This window comes from Diprion similis, chromosome 6, assembly GCF_021155765.1.
Source record: "Diprion similis isolate iyDipSimi1 chromosome 6, iyDipSimi1.1, whole genome shotgun sequence".
Classification (NCBI taxonomy): domain Eukaryota; kingdom Metazoa; phylum Arthropoda; class Insecta; order Hymenoptera; family Diprionidae; genus Diprion; species Diprion similis.
In genome coordinates this window covers 12,869,576-12,894,022 of record NC_060110.1, presented here as the reverse complement: position 1 = coordinate 12,894,022, position 24,447 = coordinate 12,869,576, and the positions used below count along the sequence as shown (strand labels likewise).

The window sequence follows — 24,447 nt, the reverse complement described above, 5'->3', positions numbered from 1 at the left end:
AGAAGCGATCATGCATTATACATATAGCAACTGTGCCTGGCATCCGTTGAAAATTAATTACGTAAAAATCGGCCGTCTCGACACCTTCGCGAAAGCCGGAAACTTGAATATTATTTACTTTCCTGTTACGACCAAACTCCTACCCTGGAGATACGCAACGTCGAAACATTTCTACGTCTTCCAATAGTTATCACCTACGTATCTTTGCGAATCAAACTATTTTTTGAAGTGTTGCATTCCAAGAATTGTAACTGGATGAAAGGGACCAAGCCCGAGGATCAAGAAATCGATGTCGGAAATAAAAGCACAGATTTTATTACCCGTTATGCTACATTCTGTGACTTTTATTATACTATTTCCACTTAGGAAGAAAAAAAAACTTTTACATGAAAACGTGTAACCTAGAACAGTGAAGTCGTAAAACTGTTACTCATGATGTGCTTTTTTCGTTCAAACTGAGACAATGAGGAAAAATAGATAAATCGATTTTGTCAATGATTTGTTACTGCATAACACCTTTATTTTGAGAATTTCTTCCAACAGCCACCCAGCACCGCCATTATAAAATAGTCTGAAATTTTGCCAACGGGGTGTAGGTGTGTAAAAATGTTTCTATGGTTTTTTTCCCGCCTGAGCTGAGAGTTACAGCTCCGTCTTGAAAAGTATAATTGAGAGCGGCATCATGCCGGTGAGGTCGCGCAGTTGGTCGTAGATTTAACGAAGATTACTCTAATGATGATTCCCTTACAAAAGACACTTCTATCTCGTCCTTGACAATACGACGCTAACGAGTCACTCCGCTCGAAGCTGCGGACGGACTGAGAGAGACCTGTCCAATGGTAATGCACCTCGAATTCAATGCTGTAAGACCGATGTGCTATCCTCTCAACAGTAACTAGTGGTGACAGTTTCACTCAACCTGATTGCGAATCTTTTTAAATAAATTTTATAAGCTGTGGATACAAAGGTTTCTGAATTGAAACGTCAGTTCTATTGCCAATCTCGCGAATGGCTTATCGGCACGCAGTTGCTGATCATGAATCTACGCAATTTTTCAACGTGAAAATAAGAAAAAATAAAAACTGCGTTTCTTAGTCAATATTCAGAATTTATTGCTTCGCCGTTTTGTCACATCATTTTCCATCTGCCCATTAACACGCAATACGTAAATAAATACATGGATTTACTCACGAAACTGCAATTGTTTCATAATCAATTTACATCGCTGTCTTCATTTTACGACAGTTCATCCCATTCCTACTATATGGCGGGTTTATTTCGTACGTACAGATTTTATAGCAATCGAAACATCGCTTTCTATATCGTCATCCATACCTAAATCAAATAGAATCCAATCTATGACCTGCTCCGATGCAGTTTTTTGTTTTCACTGTCATCTCGCTGGGCGTCTGATGCAATTGCTGTTACAATTACGGATACACGAGAGTGAATGAACACCAACAGGCAGATTTAATAAAAAAAAAAAAAAAAAAAATCCAGCCACGTAATTTAAAAAAAGTGAAAGATTCTTTACATTTTATGAATGTAGTATTCGGATCGTCGACGCTTGTTAATCAGGCGATATGTTTCATACATGTCACTACGAATTAATCGGGGAGGCATCCGGAGGGTAGTGAAAATAGTGAAAACATAAACTAGGAACAAAACCTTTGAAATTTTGCCATATTTGTTTTATTGATATTTACTCAACTTTTTAGCGATGCTCAATTTCTTTAGTCTAGGATCAGAAGCGGGGCTTGTATCGTTTAATTTGGAACCTTGGGTGTAAGCATAGTTTGCACGTTTGTGGTCAGACACCCCTAGAACTAACTGACGCTAAAATTCGTTGTAAATCAGTTTACATGGAAGGGAAACTCTGGAGCGAACTAAAGTCGTTATAACAGTTTACTAAGCATAGATACCATTCATGAAAGCCCTAGCTCTCTGAAAAGAAAGTCGTGCTCCGAGATCTGCAGCGTCCGGCTAAGCGAATGTCGCTTCGTACGCGAAAGTTCTTACTTGAGATCGAATCTGCTAAAGTTTGTGAAATAGATAAGAGAGAGGATGGGTGCGAGGTATGAGTAGGGCGTGTATTCCTGGATGTTTACATATCGCCTATATGCACATATATGCACACGCTCGCTCTTCCTCGTGAATGCGATAAAGTTTATCGATTCCTCCTGCCAACTGTTATACTTATGAATAGAATTGAACAGCTTCCAAGTTGACTAGGAATTAGCCATCAAAATTTCCACTCATCATACAGTAACGACTATTTTTCTTGAGAGCTAGATACCAACGTATAAAATCCAATTTATACAGTGAACTTATGAATATTACGAAAACACTTTGCTGAAAAATAGTCATTATCCCACTTACTTATAGCAATGATTAGATGAAACGTCGACTGAAATTAGTTCAGAAAACTTAAACTTCTGTTCAGATCGAAACACTTTAAAACAAATTAAGTTCGAAACACCCGAAACGTCTTACAGTAGCGACGAATAACACAGCACAGTTGAAGCTTATTTTTATATCGCTCTCCGAACCGAGAAAACATTTCTCCCGCCATACAAATTATGCCAAATTGAATACACACGGCATGAATGTATTCACGGATACTCGTGGAGTCTTTTGATCCTGAAGAGTGGCCGCATTGCTGCATCAGAAAATTAATTAGATTTCTTCTTGGGATTTCTCTTTGAAACAAGATTAATACTGGTCGGTATTTTTTTTCTTACACGTAACAAGGCGAAATCCGGAACTGACGTTCGTTTGTTCGTTACTTGGAACAAAATAGCGGGCTTCTCATCGCCGGAAGCGGAAGTCCAAAAGAGAACGGATACGGGGTTACGCGAAATGGCGGAGGGGTACGTAAAGCGCGATGGGCAGACAGACGGACGTGAATTGTGCGCTCGGTGGCACGCGGGGAATTTCGGAGTCAGAGGTTCCCTTGTCCCATTCGGCCTTCTTGTTCCTTCCTTCAACGTACGTATTCCATGCTGTTTCTCACTGTTATATAAAGCCAAACCGCAGACGCCCAGTCGTTTCACTCCACCTAAGTTTGTTTCATTACTTCGTGTTTCAAGACATAATTACGAGAAATGCCTCTGCAGTTATTCGGATGTATACATATATCGCATCACCCTTGACTTCCCAATGTACATACCTGTTACCTGAGTCATGGACCCATCAACGTGCAACCGCGTAAATTTACGTTGAACAAACGATAGATATATATTAGCCGATAACACGGACACGATAAATTTCCTCGAGATGCATAGATAATTTGAGTATTTTCTTTCCATTCAAAAAACTGTGTGTTTGTCTAGCGTATCACACGTTGACCATGCACCTCGTACGCAGGCAGGGCACGGAGACGGTTTCATGAAGCTCACCCTGCAAGGTGATGAAATTTTCCACTGTCTAGGGTCAGAGAGACTTGAACGAGAAACAATATCTTCATCGATGTACGAGTACGATATAAGACGGTGAAAGATCTGGATAAAATCGTTACGGCTAGGTATGTGTAGCATATTTGACTGTGTTTCGTCGCCTCTTGACTACTTGTCTTTATTTAGGTTAGTGTATATGCACATAACAGTATATGTATATAAAGCTTTAGTATTAGAGAAAGTTTACCGAAGAATCGAAGGCTTGGAATTGAAATGCCGATGGAATCTCCTGGGAATATCCTCGCGGGAAAATCCGATGAACGAAAAACGAACGAAACGAAAAGTGAACCGTGAACCGTGCGAGCCTCAAATGTGTTCGCAAAGTTGGCGGAAAAGTTTTCGCGCGAGAACGCAATGAGATTGCGCTTACGCGTATTACGAATTGTCATTTTATAATTGACAAGCATCTCTATATGCTGTGTGACACAATGCAGTGTGGGTCGATAGATAATTCTTCGAGGAAGCAAGATTTAGTACTCGGTGGAACGTTGACGTATCTTGTGCAGGATGCCTCTCACCTCTTTCCTCGCTCCCATTCTCCATTCTTGGAAAATCTAACGAATATAATTTATCAGGAAGAAAATATGATCCGATTACGCAATGACGTGCATCCTGCGCAAGGAGCGAAGAGATAAGTGGATTTCATCGGCAAAACATGTTTACCACGCCCCCATTTTCGCATGCGGGAACGAGATAGATTCAATTTTCTCGACTGAATATTCTCTCCGGCCAGCAACCCCTTTTCGCGACGTGTTTAATTGAGTGTTACCTGCATATACACGTGCACACGCACACACACACACACACACACCTACAGCTTTACTCCTGAAACGTGGCAACCTTTCAGAACCGTGCATGATATTGTCAAAAGGATAATAATTCATTATACAGACAACGCAGTACACACGTACGTCATGTATTCGCATTTATCTTCCGCACTCGAAGCAATGATTTATCGTGGTTGTTGGCATTATACATGTACGTATAATAGTTGCTTGCAACGCTTCGCGGAAAAGGTATAAATAAAAAAAAAAAAAAATTTCCGCGGGCCGAAAAGCGTATGCGGCGAGGAGCGGCCGCCATCCATTAGCTCGTCACTGCAGCTCTTCGTCGACGGGACGTGTTTCGAGTAACAAATAATTGCGAATGATTAATTAGAAACCAGAGTGGGCACTTTGTTTTGAATTGCGCTCCAATGCAATGGCAGAGCCTGTTTCCCTACTCACTCACTCTCTCTCACTCTCTTTCTCTCCCGCGACAACACAAAATTAATGAATTAGCCGCTGGTCGGTGGCCATGAGTGACCTAGATTTGGTTTTGAAGATATGAAAAAATTCAGCCCTGACTCCCCTCGACCAAACTAATAACTGTGTTTTCAAGATGACAATTTCCTTTCAACTGGGGTGAACTTCCTCGGTTCAACGGATTTTAAAAATAAAAATAGAACCGATTTACTCTCTCTCTCTTTACTGCAGACATCCACCGTCATGTTTCGCCCCCAACGCTTGTCGATGAAATTCCCCATATGCCGCATGTAAATACGGTGAAAAGTGAATTTTTTAGTCGATATCTTCGTGAACAAAAAAGAGCGTAAGTCGATTTAGTCCCCTTTACCATCCACCCGATCCCTCCGTCGCAAACAAATGGGTGTGTAGACAGAGAGAGAATGCGGGAGGAATATCTTGAGGAAGAAACTGACGTGTGCTCGAACTGCTGAAATAGAATCCTCGGTACGTTTTACACTGGCGTTTTGCCGCGGACCGACGGACGCACATCCAAACCGACCTACCAACTCGCATTGTCTGTACTCAACTCCCTCCAAAGTCTGGGAGATAAAAATTGTACGACTTGGTACAGCATTGTTACGATGAGTAGGGTTTCGCCCGATGATGATAAGGTGAATGATTAATCACTGTGCTACCTACCAGTTTTCAAGCTCTGATTTTGCGATATGTATGAATGTTCACGTATGCGATATATGTGTATGTATACCTAGTAGGTGTTTCGTTGGATTTTGGTTCATTTCAACTTTGTTTTTCCCGACCATCTTGGCTCGTAGAAAATGTGCATGCGACTGAGAAGAACGGCTGAATAAGCGACATCTTTATGTGTTTGTTCGCGCATCGAACGGATTCGAGATGAATGTTTTTTCCATTCTTATGTTTCCTTTTTCTTTTCTCTGTTTTTCTCTCTGTGGTTTTCCTTTCTTTCCTTCTTTTTTTAAAGCGTGCCTTTCGTTTTCCTCGTTTTCTTCACTGTTTTCTTTCTTCGAAGCTTGTGAATTGATTCGCTGGCTAGACGTTTGTATGAACCACATTCAATAATATTATATATTTAAAAATGAGACACTTTTATACAATATATATATGTATATACACTTAGCGGTTTTGCTGAAATAAACTTCTCGCGTTTCTGATTTTTTTTCTTCATATATATGTACAGAAACATGCGACCAAGACGCACGTTGCATTAAGAAAATTGACCAATCTCCACTGTATTTACAGCTTCTATGTAGCTAAGATTAATTAGACATTTTTCTTTTCCAATATACCACAGTCGGTCAAACTTTTGGTAGAAGAACTTTCATTTGAAACTTTTTCTCGACCCTTCACGTTTCAAGAGTTATTTACCCACAAAGACCGCGTCGGAAACACTCACAGAAGAAGAAAAAAAATTACTTCATAGGTTCGCCCGGAGTAAAGGTCTAGCGGAGAAAAAGTTTCATCGGAATCAGCAAAGAAACGAGTTAGCAACATCTCTACTCAGATCTTCGACTGTATATCCCAAAAGAGATGTCGAAGGTTATTGACATAGGCCCGTGAAAAATAAAACACTGTGACAAATCACGTAGAAAAGATTTTAGTCAATATAATATATTTACATAATGCCTCGAACAATCAGGAATCTGGCAAAGAAAAAGATCAAAAGTACGAAATGTTCCAACTCCCGAACGTATTATCCATGCTAATACAACTTTCGGCGAAAGGTATGAAACTGTGATGTCTGGAATGAACCTGGCGAAACATTGTCGCTATTTCTCTTACAGAGATCCGGTGCTTCCGCAATAAACGAAGTTGCAGACTGTGGATTATACTCATGAGGTTAGCCAGAGAATTAGGGGCGACAGCGCTGCTGCTACTGCTGTACATAACATACCTCTTACCTTCTTTTGTGTGAAATTTAGAATTTCCTCCGGCAAACCGCAACGTCGTCGGTCTGATTACAGCGAAAATGAAATCGCCAAATAACGCGTACCGCGCAAAGCTTTAGGAATAAAATCTCAAGTATAACGTCGACAAAAAAAAAATATATTTCAACTTTCCGCTGAATTATTCTCATACCATACAAGCGAATGGTACAATAACTAAAAAATGCTTTCACGGTGGCTGTGTTCGATCCTTTTTAACACCTCGTCATAAATGCAAATCCATCGAGAAAGACCCAAAAATCTGGTGACAACACGTCACTGAAAATTTCAGCATGCGGACGAAAAAAGAAGCCTCAGACTGGATTAAGATTAAATTAAATCTCTGTGGTTAGCGGAAGAATTAGGGATGGCAACCGCCAGTTCTTTTGTTCAAAATTCTATATTTTCTCTGACGGTGGTGGAGAGTAAGATGTCAGTCTGATGATCTCTGTGGAAATGAGAGCAACTCTTGAAGGGTGTTACAAGAGTTGTGGAAATTTTTATCGGACTTATTCTGCAGGGTGGAGAGACATGCCTTTTACACGTCCCCCGTTTTACTTTTTGCCGAAGGGTGATCCGCGAGGAATGTTCACCGGACCAGCTAATCTAATACAGAAGTAATCCAGGGGTAATTTTCCAACATTGCACATGGTTCTGGGGTCAAAAACGACCTGATCGTCTTGGATAGCTTTCCCGCTATTCTTATCCTTGTATTCCTACTTGAGATTTTATGCCATTCCTTCTTATTTTGACTGACAATTACGAGCAAAGCTTATCCTTCAAATCCGTATCGACTAGCATTAACATTTTTAGTTTCCCGGCACAACATCTTTATTAGCATAAGTCTTTGTTGATTGATCCTGAGATAATTGAAATAGCATTAATGCAGAAGTCGTTTATAACACAAGCTTTCAATTCTGGTAATAATAACTAAAAATTAGTAGCCGTTAACTTTTAACATCAATGTCGTTTACACCAAATTAAATTACGAATAGACTTTCGTGATATTGACGATTCGAAAGCATCACGTCTATTCTGCACCCGTATAATATTAGCATGGAGTGTTTCAAATTAAAAACTACATGCAGGCGCATAATTCAGCCGGAATAAACTTATTTACCAATGTTATTCAGAACATAAGGATAGATTAACTAATTCTTGACTTCATTTGTGCAATGCAATGTGTAAATTGGAAAATTAAAACTCAGCTGCGTACATTTACTTTACAAAAAATAATACACCTCGCATGCATCTGAGTCTGACTGTTTCAGTCGGAAGCATGGAGCTTTCACTAAGTAAACAGCGTTTCCTTTACGAATTACTTTATGAACAGTACGGCAGAATATAACCAGTGTATTTTCATGTGCATACGCAGCTGATGTGTAAATTGGTAAGCAATGTACATATTTCTTGACTTGCTTCGAGAAAAAATTATATTCGTAACATTTGCGGTCGGCTGAAGATAATGTAGAATTATTTTTTTTTTTTCTTCTTTTTTTCATAAAAAAGGGCTGATCCCTTTCGTGGTATCGAAAGAAAATGTTCAAAGGCCAGGGAGTGGGTACAATAAAAACATCGAATTTTCGTCAAACGAGAATGTATTTTACATATATATGTATGTCTGCGGATCAAGAAAGGGGTGACCATGCAAAGCCCGATAGGTATAACCTATGAATCCAATAAAAAAAAGCATAAAAGGAAACGGTCTCGGTCGAATCGCTCTGTTGACACGAGACTAGGGAAAAAATTGTCGAGAACTTGAAAGTGTCAGGAAATTTTCGTATGCAAATGTGGAATAGCAAAGGCGATAACCTACAGTGTTTCGCTACATCCTGTACCTTACGAAAGAACGAATCCTGATGCTAGTTTTATTATATGATATGAAACAATGATGATCAAATCATCGACCATTGCTCTTTGCAATTATAATTATTCTCAGAACATCATGATTGATATGTTTCGATAGTTCGTCCTTCAAACTCTTGATCAACTGTACAAACGCCTGTCTTTGTTTTAGGAAAATGACACGATACGATTCAGAGTCACGCTGGAAGACGAAGTGCCCGAAGGCCAACAACCGAACATAGTTGGCGTCGATGCGTACGTGATCGTCCTGGATGAGAATGACAATCCACCTCGTTTCCTGAACGTCCCCTACGAGGCAGTGGCTGCCGAGGACACCCCTCCAGGATCAACCATTCTCCCGGGTATCCGGATCACCGATCCTGACTTACTGGGAGAAAACATTGAGCTGTCATGCATACCCCAGCCACAAGTGAGACATGCAAGATAAATTCAACGTTTGATAGATTAAAATTGAAAAATATAACCGATCAGTCCAAGACGAAAGGATAACCGAACCTTTTCGGAAGCTTAGCGACAAGTACAGATTTGTGAAGAAATGAGAACCTTGTAGTCACTGACCAACATTTATAGACCGGATTGAATTACGTTTTTATCCACTAAACGGGTTTCTGCAAAAAATGAAGTCTACTCTAGCCTGTTTTAGGCTCTCGCTGTGTAATGAGAAACATTTTAATTCGAGTATATGTTGACAAACAGCGGCTTACTTCTGTTTAATCAGGATTCACACTGGATCAGAGTTACACGCCGCACACGCACAGACGTTAACATATACATTTTGTAAACTCAATTTACAGTTAATCTCGACAACTCCACCGAAGTTACGGGACTGTGTGTATATGCCTAGTGACATATGGTTCGTTATACGTACCCAGACACGTTACTGTTATATTGTACGATATTAAAACGGCACACCCCAATACGTTGTCGGGGTGTCGTACATACTCGCGCTCTGTACAACTGACAAACGTATGGCCCAAAACTACGCAGATATTAATCTACGACCGTGTATGTACTTAATTTATATATATATATATAAGTTATAATAGGTATGGAATACGTATTGCACATACATAGATCATGCATATATAGTTTTCTCGATAAAATCTCTTGCCTACAAAATAGCCGATAAAATTGCGAAACCTTTTACCTAATGGGAAAGCTGCAGGTTTATCGCGGTAAAGTTTACGCGTACCGTTTATATCGTGGAGGGAGCCACCCAATATACATGCACATATCTATACGATGCAGGGTCATTAAACGTAACTAATGCGACCTTAGCGGCGTTCCTGTATATTTTTGTCATTCTACGCACGATCTCGCCCTGTAGGCACTGGTCCTGACAATCCTCAAATCGGGCTTCTAGCCCGATTTAATCCGTTCAATTCATTTTCCAAGGATTTAACCCCGCGCTGCATGGGAGTTTAATCCAGGCAATTCGGGGACCTTCGAAATGACTAATCTAGTCAAGCAGAATCGAGATCTCACCTGCGGACGCATATCTCGGGATCATTTGTATGCCGCAAACCCTGCAAGGGCGGAATTTAGGGGATTTATATCCTGCGAAATAATTAATTTGGGATGAGGAACGGCGGCGGGGGAAAAAGGAGGAGATATACCTACTCATAAACGAAAGAAAAATGTTTGCCGCGGATGAGGCGTGGCGAGGGTCGCGCGGCGAGTAGGGAGCGAAGATATGAAGATACTTCTCACTCGACTCGATTCTGACTTCGATCAAGCGAAGCCCAACTGCAGATTAATTGCCCCCCGCGAACCCATATTATACCCGATACCTGCGGTCTTCATTTCCCTCGGGAGATTTTTATTCCCATTACAAACAAAAGCCGGCCTGGGCCACCCATCTATCCATCCAACCGTCCATAAGCTCGCTCGCCCACTTCCTGCTGGGCTTCCTTATCGTCCCGCCTTCCGCCTTCCGGTAGCTTCATCTCGCCGTATTCTTCTCCCTGCATGTGCGGTTGGCCACCCCTCCAGTTTTTTTTTCTTACGTTTTATGTATATACACATACAAAGATTTTCTCGCTGTGTGAGTGGTGCTAACAATGAGCCCCATGAACCAGATACCAACTCCAGCAATACGTCATCCACAAACGGTTGGGCTTTTTACGGTGAAAAACTCACCGACCTTTTAGTCCTTTATCTCCTCCTCTTTCGCCTACGTGTAATTACGTAATTGAAGGCCCTTTTGTTTTCTAGTAAAGGATGCAGAAAGGGAAAGTTGAGGGAAAAAAGAAAAAAGTAGATATTATGCGTATAAAATTTGTGGATCGTATAGTATTGTTTCCCCTACAGAGCTGCAGTGTTGGTCGTAAGTTGAAATTAAGCACGTCTGCGTTGAGTGGAAGCGAGTGTTTTATACCCACTGGTTAAGAGACCTGGTGAGGTGGTTAAATCGGGTCGAGCTTCGCGTGAAGTGGCCTTAACTGTTTGACGCAGATTGTAAGGCTCTGCAGGAGGGCCAGGAGGACTCGGCTGCCTGTTTCAGCGTCGTTGTGTGCCAGTTGGAGAAACGTATAGAGAATAAAAGTTCTACTCTCGACAGGCAGATAAGGGAGAAATATTGCTGAGTAACTTTAATAGAATACAACGATATATCAGGTGGGACACCCTCGAGGGCCAAGAAATACTTACCGAAGTACATACCAACCAACCTACTTTTGGGCAGGACTAAACGGTATTCTTGTTATATTGAATAACCGCTTAATACCTACTTTGCGCGACAAATTTGATATGAATGAAAACTTTCTGCATGCTGAACTGCCGCACTTTTTACGCTCTTCGAACTAAGCATACTTTTCTCTAACATTATAAAGATTTGTATAGTGAAAATACTCTAAAAATGTCAGTAAAAAAATGGTTCAAAATTCTTAACGTGGACGTAACGAAACAGTTTTCTAAAAAGGTACTAACGCGAAACCCTGGAATTGCTAAAAATGCAGTGAAACGTCCATTACTTACAGCGAAATTAATGTGAAGCATATAATACAAACTTGCAAACTGACTATAAAGTTGCAGAATGGTTATTTTGTTAATGTTTTATTATTGTGACAATTACACGAACTCGAACCTCCCTGATTAGACATGTTTTCGGTTGGCATAACCCCGTAGGTTTCTGTTGTCAATCCGGATCGATAATCGTCTATATCCACAAGATCTCCATCAATGCTAAACGAGATTATTTTTTCAGTTTCCGGACGCCTGTCAGAAATTTTCCATCGTAGACGTAGAAAAAAGCGAGAACACGTATGTCGGTGCCTTGGTTCTACAGCAGCCTTTGGACTACAGGGAAAGACCATTTTACCAGCTGCTACTAATGGCCAGTGTAAGTTTTCGTTGAATTTTTGGCGTTACATATATTTTTCATTGTTATATAATACAAGTCTATGCACAGTACGATTTATGAATTTATTCCATCTTGTGGAGAAAAAGGAAAAATTGACATATCGCGTTTGCATAAACAGATGACAGAATTTGGTATTAGAAAAGTTCAACTTTCCTCCATCACTTATGAGCAAACTTTATTTCTCGTTGTTTTACTACCAGGCAGCTGCGATGTCCCAAATGATTTTTCTTTTTCATACCGAGTAGATAAGTAAGTGATGAAAAACTAATTACCGAAGTTGAAAATTCAAATTCACACAGGCTGCGTTTTGGGTGTTCTAACTGGTCGCCGGGGCCTACGAGATATAAATTTCGTGCTGAATTATTCATAATTAATCACTTGTACAGAACTTTAAAGAGCATTGGAAATTCATCATAATGTTAATTAAAGTTAGCAAAGCCCCCGCGAACACTAATGTAATAATGGCGAAGGCGTATCGTACTCCCTTGAGATTGAATCCTGCAAAAGTTGGGGCCCCTATAATTCTTGTATGAAAAAAAAGCTGATCATGAATACGATGTTTTTTAATAAACAAAAAAAATCATCTCTTTCAAATAGGACGGTACAAATAACAGCACAACCGGGGTGGAAATTAAAGTTGCCGACATTCAAAACAGCCCACCGGAATTTCTTGATTCCTTGACCGGAGTTGTGCAAGAAGATGACCCTATCGGAACTCTCGTTATGACTGTAAAGGCAAGGGACGGGGATCGCGGGATGCCGAGAAAGATCATCTACGAGCTGGTCACCAGTGAGTTTTCATATCAACTCTAATATCACACATAGGTGATATATAATTAGAGTTAGAAAAGAAAAAACTGAAATTGCGAGCGCTAGCTTTTACATTGGCCAACTTTCAGATCCGTTCGATTACTTCCTGTTGGATGCTGACACTGGTGAACTCAGAACAGCAAAACCTTTGGATCGAGAAGCGCTAGCCGATTCAACCGGAGTTCTAACTTTGGTAGTTAAAGCACGCGAAATAATCGACGGAGTTCCAGGATCTGATAATTTAACGGTTTCGAGTGCTGAAGCTACGGTCACAATTAAAGATGTGAATGACGAGCCACCGTCGTTTAATCGAAGAGAGTATAACATAGAAATACCTGAGAATGTTCCCGACGGAACTCCGTTGCCGCACCTTGATATGACAGTCACAGATCCTGACGTGGTATGTGGGACAATATCATATAAGATAATAATAATTATTTCATGCATCGCAAAACAACAGAGAAAGGTCTTATGCAACCATTTTAGGGCACCAACTCTGTGTTTTCGCTGAGACTGGAAGACATTACTGGAGCTTTTACGGTGGAACCTGCAATGGCAACAGGAAGCACAGCTGTCAATATTCGAGTAACAAATGGGTCCCTGGATTACGAAAATCCTAATCAACGGAAATTCATCATTCTGGTGCGTGTAAATAACAGCTGCATGAAATCTTGTAACCTTCTCCTATTTCAGGTTATCCTAACGTTTTTGGAACGTGTTGAATAATAATTGAAAAATATTTGATTGGATAATTATTCAAGATACTTTTTTGTCAGTGGTTTAACACGGTGTTGAACGAAGTTGTAAAATATTTATATGCCAAGCTTTGCAAAAAAATTCTAGCGCAATATAAATCCTCGAATTTTGCAATTCACCATAAATTGTTTGGCATAACAATCACTACAATCAGCCTCATTGAGATTATACAAAATTAAACTTTGACAGTGTTCCGAATTGGGTCAAGTTTCAAATTTATACGTATCAAATATTACAGGTAATTGCCGAAGAAGTACACACCGAACCAAAACTTTCGTCAACAGCAACAGTGACGGTTAGCATTACAGACGCAAACGACAACGCGCCTTCATTCAACAGTCCTACATATACAGCCTTAGTATCTGAGACGGCTATTCCTGGTACGCCAGTGACAACCATAACTGCTAAAGATCGTGACAGTGGACAGTAAGTAAAGAATGCTTTTCAACAAAGATATACTTCTAATAGCTTCCACGAAAAATGCTTAACAATGATGATAAAAAATTCGCTGTATTCTCTTTCGAGTACAAAAAGATTCGTATCATCGTCCGTGAAATTGTTGCCTGTCCGATACTGTAATTGATCACACCCTCGAGAATAACAAGTTTTTGTTAATAAATCGTTGTGAAGTTTGGCAAGCTTGAATGAACCGCGCTGTGAGTGATTAAAATGCGGTAATTAGCTGGAAATTTTCTGACCCTGTAAACTTTTGTACCATATTTTGATAGATTCGGGACTGCAGGCATAGTTTATCAGCTTCTTGGACAAGGTGCTGAACACTTTTTCGTCGACAACAAAACTGGAGCCATAACTGTGGCTCCGTGCCCCACGCCTGGAACTGCACCCTGCTTAGACTATGAAACACAAACTGAGTACTTCCTGACATACAAGGTAGGTGATATGATAACCATTGATAATATTCACTCTCTACGTAAACTCATGAATAAATGAATGTAAATTTGAATCATAGAATGAAATATTTCCGTATTTTTAGGCAACCGATGATGACGGAAGAGGTCAAACAACGAGTGTTTCGTTGCGTGTTGGTTTAACAGATGCAAATGATAGTCCACCTCAATTTCTTCAGCAGAAGTATCGCGCGGTTATAGACGAAGGTGCCGATAAATTTGAACCAGAGCTAAAAGTGCAAGTAAGAGGATTGAATTTTATTTGAATACTTTCTCACGGTGCATCGAAATTAGTTATATTATTTATTTAAATAATGTATCTGTTGCCAACGTCAATTAACATTATAGGCACGTGACAAGGACAAGACGTCAAAAATCAGCTATACCATAGTAGGGGGAAATGAATACGATTTGTTCGCCATTGATGCAGATACGGGTGAAATAACGATCGCTAATAAAGGACCACTTGACGTCACCAATACAACGCACGATTGGATTGCACTGTCGGTCCAAGCAAGCGATAGCACATTTACTGATACAGCAATCGTTAACATTACCGTTCGTGATGTAAACAATAATGCACCTCAATTTGCTGAAGATCTATATACTGCGAGCATACCAGAAATATCTCCCATTGGTATGTTAAAACTCAATAACTCCGTAAAAATTGTGCAGTTCGAATATCTGATTCAAATTCAATTTTTACGCATGCTCTAGTTATCAGCGATGAGGATGAACGTAACATTCATTCTCTGTGATTATTGTGAAATACTAATTTTTGATTTTTGAAGGAACTGTTATTGAAGAAATGGTTGCGACAGATGGTGACAGTGGAGTCAATGCCGAACTAGTTTACAGAATTCAAAAAGGTGCATTTGACGATTTCACAATCAATAATGCGAGTGGGATCGTAACTGTCTCAAAAAAGCTGGATTTTGATACCAGAAACACCTATCACATCGAAATCATTGCTTTGGATAAAGGTTAGTTTCAGCTTCTAATAACTGTCTTTGACACTTAGAACGATGTCCTTATCGTAGCTCGTATTCCATACATGAATATATGTAACGAAGTCGAAATTTTTTAAAGCCGAAAATATGATGCGACTAAAAGTTGAACGTCTTATTTTTCCACAGGCACACCAAGCTTGACTGGTACTACTACGTTGATGGTCAACGTTGAAAACAGCAACGATAAGCCACCGTACTTTACCCCAGAAACTCAGAGAGCAGAGGTGACAGAGGATACAGCAGTAGGAACAGTATTTGCAACGCTAAAGGCTCACGATCCCGACAGTAGTAATGAGGGTGCGCTGAACTTTGCTGTTTCTGGTCAAATCACCGCAATTGATAGAAACGGCCAGCAAGTTCCTGATAACACGGCCTTCAAGGTATAGATAGAACAGTCGTAAGAGTATGTATGTTTTGACACCATAAATTGACATTTTTTTTTTTTAACAATTATTCAGTATTCTACACATTCCAACATTTGATCTGATGAAAGTTCTGTGAAAAATGTCTCTTTCTAATTACAGGAATTTTTCGCTATCGATAGGAAAACTGGTCAAGTTTCCGTAGTCAGACCACTCGATCGGGATATAGCTGCCACTGTCAGTATACCTATCATTGTGACGGATACAACCGCACCAACCCTACAACAAGGCAAAGGTAAATTCTACTTGCATACTTCTATTTATCCACGTGTTTATCATTCAGAATGAAGAGCTTACAACTAGTGGTTATCAGGAGGCTGCAAGCCCAGGCTAGGAAATTACTGTAAGGCTACTGAATAATGATTTTCTACTTTGACATTCTTTAGGAACTTTGGTGATCACGATTATTGACGTTAATCATTTGGCCCCTGAATTTGCAAAACCATGGACAATCGAGAACCCGGAATACAAAATCGAAATGCAAGAAGAGCAACCGACAGGTGCAGTGGTAGGTGCATTCACAGCAACGGATGGAGATAGCAATATTGCTGGTTACGCCATTGTACCCCCAAGTCCTTACTTTACAATTGACAATGTGACCGGTATGTATCCCTGTACATATTGTAATTATTCTATTTATGAGTAGAAATAAAGAACTGAAATATAATCATAGATTTTCGTTCCACTCACATAAAATATAGGCATAGTACGAACGACGCAAGTAATTGACTATGAAGAAACAAAGCAACTAAGTTTCACAGTAGTAGCTTACGATTCCGGTGTACCTCAACTTTCTTCATCAGCAAAAGTTATCGTCACAATAATAAATGTCAACGATCAAGATCCCAAGTTTGAGAAGGATTCTTACAGTATTACAATTAAAGAAAACTCACCACCTGGGACTCATGTCACTGTTGTAAAGGCTACGGATGGTGATGAAGGCTTATTTGGTCAGGTCAGCTACAGTTTAGTGGGTGATCATGCTGCCGATTTTAATATCGGTACGTCAGTTTTTCATGGTCAATTAGGTTCTTAAGTATTATTTCCGAAATGAATTGGTCGTAATAATAAACTGGTACGCACACAGGTCATGAGACTGGTGAGATTACTGTCGGTAGTGCGACAGTTTTAGATCGTGAAATGACTCCAGAAATCACTATAAGGGTGATGGCAAGTGACGGGGCTCCGTTGAACACTAGAAGAACAGCATCTGTTCCAGTGCACATAAAACTTTTGGATGTTAATGATAACAGACCAATATTTTCGCAACATGCATACAGAGCATCTGTTGCTGAAAATTTGTCCGTTAACCCACCTGCTCCGATTTTACAGGTAGGAAAATTTGAGCCAAGTATTTTCGTGCATTGCTGTTATCAAAGAGCCTCTAATGAAATATGAATAATAATTTTATAGGTCAGAGCAGCAGATCCAGATGAGGGTGAAAACGGCGAGGTGTTTTACTCGATAGTAAAAGGAAATGAAAACAATTCTTTTACACTGAACCCTGAAACTGGTATTTTGTATCCTGCAGCCGCTTTACTCGGTAGGGCAGGATCTTACAGAATTGAAGTCGAGGCTCGGGATGGAGCTGGACATGGGCCACACAGCGACCGATGCTACATAGATGTAAGAGTGATTCCGGTAAACCAGCATAAGCCAGAATTCATTATGCCTGAATTGCCAAATGCAACAGTCGAAGTGCCAGAGGTAAGTGCACCTATCACCGATACAATTTTTTGGTTTCGCTAATGACTAAAATGTATCTGCTTCAGAATGCGGGTGTACCGAATTACTTGGTTATGACAGTAAAAGCATCAGACAGGGACCCTGGCGAAAATGGACGAGTCAGCTATCATCTCAAAGTTGGGAACAAGAATGTTCAGGAAACCGAAGAGTTTGCCATCGATCAAGAAACAGGCGAATTGAGAGCGAAAATTATCTTGGATCGAGAAGTCAAAATCAAATTTGAAGTAAGCAATTTGAATACTGGCAATTACATGCAAAACTTTTTAAAATACTTACGCGAAACTCTTCTTTTTTCGGATTTTAGCTTGTGCTTGTAGCAGTCGACCATGGCAGCCCAACGACATACGAAACGTTACGACTTCTCACAGTGTTGTTGGTTGACACAAATGATAATGTGCCAGAATTTTCTGACGAGAATAATTACAATTTTCAAATAATGGAGAATCGGCCGAAAGATTATTTGATTGGAAAAGTTGTGGCTGAAGATAAAGATGAAGGAAGACATGCGAGAGTCTATTATTACATTTTATCAGGTGAGATGAATTTCATCCTGAAAAAAAAAAATTTGGTTGTTGCATTGTTAGAATCTATAGGACTAGATTTGGCGAACTTGATCAAAACCGAATTTCAAATTCCTTTCTAGGAGACGAAGGCAATTCTTTTTACATGGCTAAATCTGATGGTAGCATTTATTCGAACAAATCATTTGATAGAGAAAAGAGAGATAACTACGTGTTATCGATTCTTGCCGCAAACGATCCTGACATTTACGTCGGACCACAAGATGCTGTTCACTTGATGACACATCCGGCGTATGGGCACGTCAATGTAACCATAACAATACTTGATGAAAATGACAATCCGCCAATATTTCAGCGAGACAACTATTATGCAGGGATCAACTCGATGGCTAATATAAATGATTTTGTGGCAAAAGTTACGGCCTCAGATCCTGATTTGGGAGAGAATGGAACCTTATTTTATTACATTGCCAGTGCCAATCTGTATAAGTTTGGCTCTGAAAAACCAAGTGGATCAATTGTACCAAGTCCATTCAATGTTACTCAAGATGGTAAAGTCGTCACAAGTGGATATATGGCCGAATATAATCAAGACAGATTCATAGTTGAAGTTATAGCTAAGGAAACTACTGCCCCAGAAAGATATGCACGCACAAGAGTCCACGTAAGTTGTTCAAATAATGATACACCTTGAAAAATGCATTGAGTTGATACTGATGAATAGGAAAACAGTTTTATACTTTTACTGAACACAATTAAAGATGTTCATTGAAGAATTTTTTTAGAACTATTTATTAGAACTTTATTCATTCTTCTCCATCTTCATGAATTAGGTGTGGGTGTTTGAAGCAGCACAGCTGATCCGAGTCATTCTATCAAGACCTCCAGAGGAAGTTAATCGAGAGAAAGACGAAATTGTTACCCAGTTATCAAACGCGACCCAAAGCAGAGTTGTTGTTGATGACATAAGATATCATGTTGATGCGTCCGGACACATTCGTAGAGAATGGTAAGTTGGATCTTCTTGATAAGCAGATACGTTCGATGCTGCACTCTCAATTAGTATACTGCCCATTTACAAGATTGGATCAGACATACTGAAAATTTGAAGATACAATTGCCCATGTTGCAGGTGCGACATGTACTTGCATGTAGTGGACACATCACAAAGTATAGCTGCGGTTCCAGATGTCTTGAAAGTTATTGATGCCAAATACGATTCCTTGCAAGAATATTACGCTGGCTTCGCGATTGAGAACGTTGTGGTAAATTTGGCAAATACTAATTACTAGATTTAGATTCATATGGGAGACCCATAAAAACTTAATTATCTATAAAAACGTTGTTCATAATTGTGTCCAACATGTGATTCTAGCCCGCATATGTTGGAGTCCAAGAAGAACCATTCGATCCGGCATTAGCTGCTCTTATTGCTTTATTAGTAGTTTTAGTTGTTGGAGCAGTTACGGTAATTGTTGTTTGTTGCTGCTTGAGGCACTGGTGAGTAATTTAACTTGAATATCAACCTCCATAAGTAAGCGGTCAAACCTCTCACTAAATCTCTTAGGTCAAATTTATTTTACTCAATCTCTAATTTTATAAATTAACTTTGTTTATTCTGATCTAATTTCAGGGTAATCACCGTACCAAATGACCTACGCAAAAAAGATGCTCTAATCAAGAAACAGATCATTGATGAATTGAATACCACTGAGAATCCATTATGGATAGAACAGTGAGTAACAGTATCTAAAATTTTATTATGTAATGATAAAGGCACAGAATCATCATAGTGATTGCACCAAACTAAGGCATTTTAGTTACTGCTTTAATACAGCGGGGATAAATGTATGTACAAGAGTATAACTCTGATTTCCTGGTTTTTTTCACCAGAAAACTGAAGTTGTATGAAGAGCAGGAACTAACTATGCAAGTATTCAGCGAGCCTGAGGGTGGATTGGGAACTGAAAGGCGAGGAAGTGGAGTTAGTGTAGGAATGGGAGATACATCCCAAGACAATACCTATGCAACTATTCAACATCCTCTTCCGCCAAACAGGCATCGACCTACTACACCAGATTACACGACTTTACCTGGTAATCACAATGTAAGTGAAATTTTTATGTAATTTACTAATAGTATTTGGTCGAGACTGGGAAAATTATAAGTTGTATATTCTAGCTATATGAGTCAGCAATGGGCTTCCAGGGCTCGACATTTCAACCAACGCCAACTCCTCAATTAACGTTAGATCGTGACGGACAACCACAGTTCGTATCAGGTCTCATGTAAACTCAATTATACACTATTCACCAACCCTTCCCATCCTTTTCCATCCAATGTAAGAATCTGATTAAGTTTCAATATTACATGCTTTTCAAGTGCATAATTTTGACAATAACTGGTTAATAATACCACGTATTTACATATAAGGGTTGTGTAAACAAGGCAGTTGCTGTAAACTTTTGAAAGTCTCTTCTATTTAGGATAAACTTATATACTTGAAAGAAGAGCATTTCGATGAAAGTCAAATAACAGATTTTATTAATTGTCAACCATTCTGCAGGATTAAAATTTACTCCTCTATTTCAATACCTACTCTTCTTGGTCAGTTCGATTCGAAATTGAAATCCTGTCTCACATAAGTTTTAATTAAAAGCCTCTTCAAAGTTTACACGGTGTAGTTGAAAACTGCATTAAAATATTGAAACTATTCAGACAGTCGTATAAATTATACATATAAGATATACTTATTAATGGGTGAACGTTAAATATAGCCGATGTGTGCATGTATATATGTGTGTTGCCAACCTAGGGTCGGATCTGATTTGATTTGATGAAAAAAAAACTTATTAGATGGCTACTATGAAATAGCTTATCGACTGAAGCTTGGCACGACAGATATATGTATATAATTCAGTGTGTAGATTCCGTCCGGCCCGATTTTATTGTTATATCACAGTTTTTGTTTCTCTTTTTATTTGAATTTCGTAACTGTATCTTGTTGCGATCGTGGCTGTGTTATTTAGCGTCGATAGATCGACATTGGATTTAATTTTAGTCCATATTTATTCATACTATTAAATGACAATTTATTAAAAAAATTTAGGTAGCATATTTGCTATTCACAGTGGGTCGATCTACACGTGTATTATCGAATAATAAGCTGACACACTTCGTACTCTGAATAAAAGAAAATACTCAAATAACATGTAAAATGCACAGTGAATCTGAAAACCAGAATCAAATTTTGTTAGGGATTGAATTCTCGTTGTCATTAGAATTTTGAGCCATCAGCTGCAAAAGGTTTATATAACTATTATAATCATCATCAACAATAAATTCATTTCTATATTTGTAAAAATTGTCAATTTTAATATCGTATTCAATATTTCATTTATAAAATACTACAATTCATCATAGCACCGTATACAAAAGTCCAGCTACACTGATAAGCGTAATATGATTCATACTATTTCCAATAGTATATGGTATATAGTGCACGTGATTTTGAATTACTATTACATCGGATGTTCGATTAATGTCTGTTATCACATTTTGATGTTACTATTGTTTTTATACTTGATAATGTAATTTTCGGTAACGACTCGACACAAAATGAGGTAGCTGAACAAGTAATCCTAATTTGCGTCCATACATTTATTAATAATACTTGATACTGCTCCAAGTCTAATTGTAAGTTTTGTAACGAACATATTCATTGACATAGACAGTTAGAAATCTCTTTAAGAATGTTTGATTAATATAATAAAATAATTTAAAAAATAAGCAGTTGATGAATAGCTCCATAATCAATAACATTCCAGTATTATAATAATTTGATCGCAGCGAGGTTCATTTATGTATTGTATCGCGTAAACGAGTGAATGGTGGGCTATGGACGGACATAGTCATATCATAATTAAACGGAACGAGACACTATTTGTAATAATATGTAAAGCTTACAGTTACGCTCAATGGTTCCAGAAGAAATCTTTTTTAAATGACGACGAGTCATTCAAGTTTTTACGTTTACCATATTTTATATAGTATAATTGTTTCAGGGAACAGAATATTATCTATAAGCTTTATAACTTGTTACATATTTCTCAAATGTATCTCATACTCGAAGATTTGAAAAAAATCACTTAAATCTCATGTAAGTTATTACCACGAATGTTTAATAAAATACAATTAAGCTATAATTGATTAAAATATTGTTAGAACGTTATAATTATTCGAGTTAGCCAGGAACTGTCTGTTTATCGATTGTAAACTGATTGTAATATTGTAACATATTTTACGTAAGTGATTAATAAGAAATATTCGTACTTGTAAAGATTTTTCGTGTCTTAATCCTGAAAAATTCCATGCAGATTTACGTAAAACAAAATCGAACCCATTCAAACCATGAGTTACTATTAAAGAAACTGTTCGCTATCGATTTATGGGGTAATGGTGTCTTTTAGAAAAAACCACAAAATACAATATTTAAAAAGTTAAATTTATCACGAAATTGTAAATTCATGAAATCAATACATAAATTACAATCGCAGTACTTGAATATATAGCAATTTGTTAAAAATTTAATCTGATATGTATACATTTGTCAATCTTGAACCATAGTGCATTCGCTAATCACGTTCTTATCTTGCCTTAAATTACTTTCAACGTTGAGTACAGTGTTTTCTTCAGTCGTAGGAAAACTATTTCCATGATTTTCTATAGTGCATAGACTATTACCATCTACAGATGGAGAACTTGACTTTGTCGCATCATTGTTTCGCCTGTTACATGCAGTTACATTATCAACACTCTGTTTCGGGGTATAGTCAAACAATTCAACTAGAGCTTCTGGTTGGTCTGCCCACAATTTATATCCCTTCTTCGTAGGGAATTTTCTTGTAGCGCCACAGGTAAGACATGTCCATTTCACCAGTTTCATTGGTTTTGAGACCAATCGTACTCTAGCCGTGTCCCCTGGTATCAGAGGTAACTGACAACGCTTGCAGATTGTTCTCTTTACATCCGGACTCCTGTAATATTTTGTTGAATGCAAATACGAAATCCGAATGTGTAATAATTGTTATACTTATCTATCTACAAGGTAGGTACACATTCTCGATCTATTTTATTCGGTACTAGGCTTTATAGTATCAATATTTCTGGTCTGAATCAAAATTCTAAACGATACTTATGAAACTGTAGTACCATATTGTAATGAGCGATTCAAGCTGTGATAATAGAACAATAGAAAAAATATTACTCACATTCGAAGAACAGCTTTTTTAGCACAACCAAGCATTATGTTACCATAGTACGAAGCAGCGACTGGATTCTTGGACTGTATCGCCATTAAATGACTAGCCTATGACAATATAATCGAATTAACATACAAATGCATTTCATACGGCGATAGAGTTTTGAACATTAATGAAAAACGTAAAACTGCTGTAAAGTAAAGTAATATTACTGTTTGCAGTTACTTTCAAATAACGCATATGAATACTATAATTTTTGAATAAATATAGAAGATTCTGCATGAAAAATTTAACTGAATTAGGAGTTAGCAATCCACTATACCTACCTGATACAAATAATTCATTCTCTCCAAAACATCTTTTCCTTGGCATAGCTTCACATTTATAGCTGAGATAAAAAGAAAGTGAGGTTAGTTTTGCCGTTATTCTCTCTGACAACGTTCGCACAAGGTTTTGCGAACTGACGAGTTTTTTCTGTTTATGACAAATCAGATATTAAAGAGGCTGATCTACTAACGATCACTAATCAAATAATTTACCATTCGATGACATTTGTCTGTAACAGCCACCTCGTTTGGTTTCATCTGTCCGTTCGGTTGTCCTCTAAGTAAAAGGCCTTACGCATGGCAACGGCACATGCGTGTTTGTCACTGCGTTCGTAAATGCGATTGGCTAGTAGCTATGCAATTTTATACTTACGTCATACGTATGTATACATACTAGATGTCCGTAGTATAAATGTTTAAATTGGTTCACAAAATAGATTCTCGGCCTAATTAAATGTTCCCTAAAAATGATCAGTCGTATTATACCTATCGGATCTAAAAGTGATAAGTAGAGGTTTCCGGTAAGCTGGAAATGTCACGAGTAGTTGATACCTTGAACGTGGCATTGAGCCGAGCCGTTATCTGCAACTTTGCAGCCTTCCCGCAAGGCCAACGAAATTGACCTCGGCATTGCTTGGCATCGCAAAATTGATAGGGACTGTCCTCGATCGAGACTGCGGCCAAGGCCTGACCGTGAAACATGGAGAGAGGCCTTGGCCGCTCCAATGTCGCGCAGAAACCAATGTATATGATCTGTCCTTGGCTGTTACGCGTTTGTACAAACATATATGTCTGACAATGCTCTGTACGCCGTTACT

General features: G+C 38.7%; 2 protein-coding genes across 3 annotated transcripts in view; one reads left to right on the top strand and one right to left on the bottom strand.

Annotated features, from left to right (window-relative positions):
- The window catches only part of LOC124406504 (cadherin-87A), a 27,523-nt gene extending 5,706 nt beyond the window's left edge, over positions 1-21,817 (top strand). Inside the window, exons 5-29 of the mRNA XM_046881938.1 lie at positions 8,660-8,917; positions 11,714-11,848; positions 12,467-12,659; positions 12,769-13,079; positions 13,166-13,321; positions 13,674-13,861; positions 14,164-14,326; positions 14,430-14,585; positions 14,692-14,980; positions 15,135-15,326; positions 15,480-15,733; positions 15,878-16,010; positions 16,162-16,377; positions 16,477-16,776; positions 16,863-17,107; positions 17,189-17,482; positions 17,548-17,745; positions 17,826-18,054; positions 18,165-18,706; positions 18,876-19,051; positions 19,175-19,307; positions 19,418-19,542; positions 19,676-19,777; positions 19,936-20,149; positions 20,224-21,817. Of these exons, the coding sequence (XP_046737894.1) occupies positions 8,660-8,917; positions 11,714-11,848; positions 12,467-12,659; positions 12,769-13,079; positions 13,166-13,321; positions 13,674-13,861; positions 14,164-14,326; positions 14,430-14,585; positions 14,692-14,980; positions 15,135-15,326; positions 15,480-15,733; positions 15,878-16,010; positions 16,162-16,377; positions 16,477-16,776; positions 16,863-17,107; positions 17,189-17,482; positions 17,548-17,745; positions 17,826-18,054; positions 18,165-18,706; positions 18,876-19,051; positions 19,175-19,307; positions 19,418-19,542; positions 19,676-19,777; positions 19,936-20,149; positions 20,224-20,334 (5,313 nt within the window). The 3' untranslated portion in view covers positions 20,335-21,817. The remainder of the gene's footprint in view (positions 1-8,659; positions 8,918-11,713; positions 11,849-12,466; positions 12,660-12,768; positions 13,080-13,165; positions 13,322-13,673; positions 13,862-14,163; positions 14,327-14,429; positions 14,586-14,691; positions 14,981-15,134; positions 15,327-15,479; positions 15,734-15,877; positions 16,011-16,161; positions 16,378-16,476; positions 16,777-16,862; positions 17,108-17,188; positions 17,483-17,547; positions 17,746-17,825; positions 18,055-18,164; positions 18,707-18,875; positions 19,052-19,174; positions 19,308-19,417; positions 19,543-19,675; positions 19,778-19,935; positions 20,150-20,223) is intronic.
- Positions 21,571-24,447, bottom strand: LOC124407463 (ribonuclease P protein subunit p21). 2 transcript variants are annotated; one of them, XM_046883598.1, is made up of 4 exons: positions 24,182-24,447; positions 23,630-23,691; positions 23,313-23,410; positions 21,571-23,078 (listed from the first exon to the last, which is right to left on the bottom strand). In XM_046883598.1, the coding sequence occupies exons 1-4, from the start codon at positions 24,258-24,260 to the stop codon at positions 22,652-22,654; spliced, it is 666 nt and encodes a 221-aa protein (XP_046739554.1). In that variant the 5' UTR covers positions 24,261-24,447; the 3' UTR covers positions 21,571-22,651. The 2 variants fall into 2 exon arrangements, with proteins under 2 accessions (XP_046739554.1, XP_046739555.1); XM_046883599.1 differs by lacking the exon at positions 24,182-24,447 and adding an exon at positions 23,843-23,924.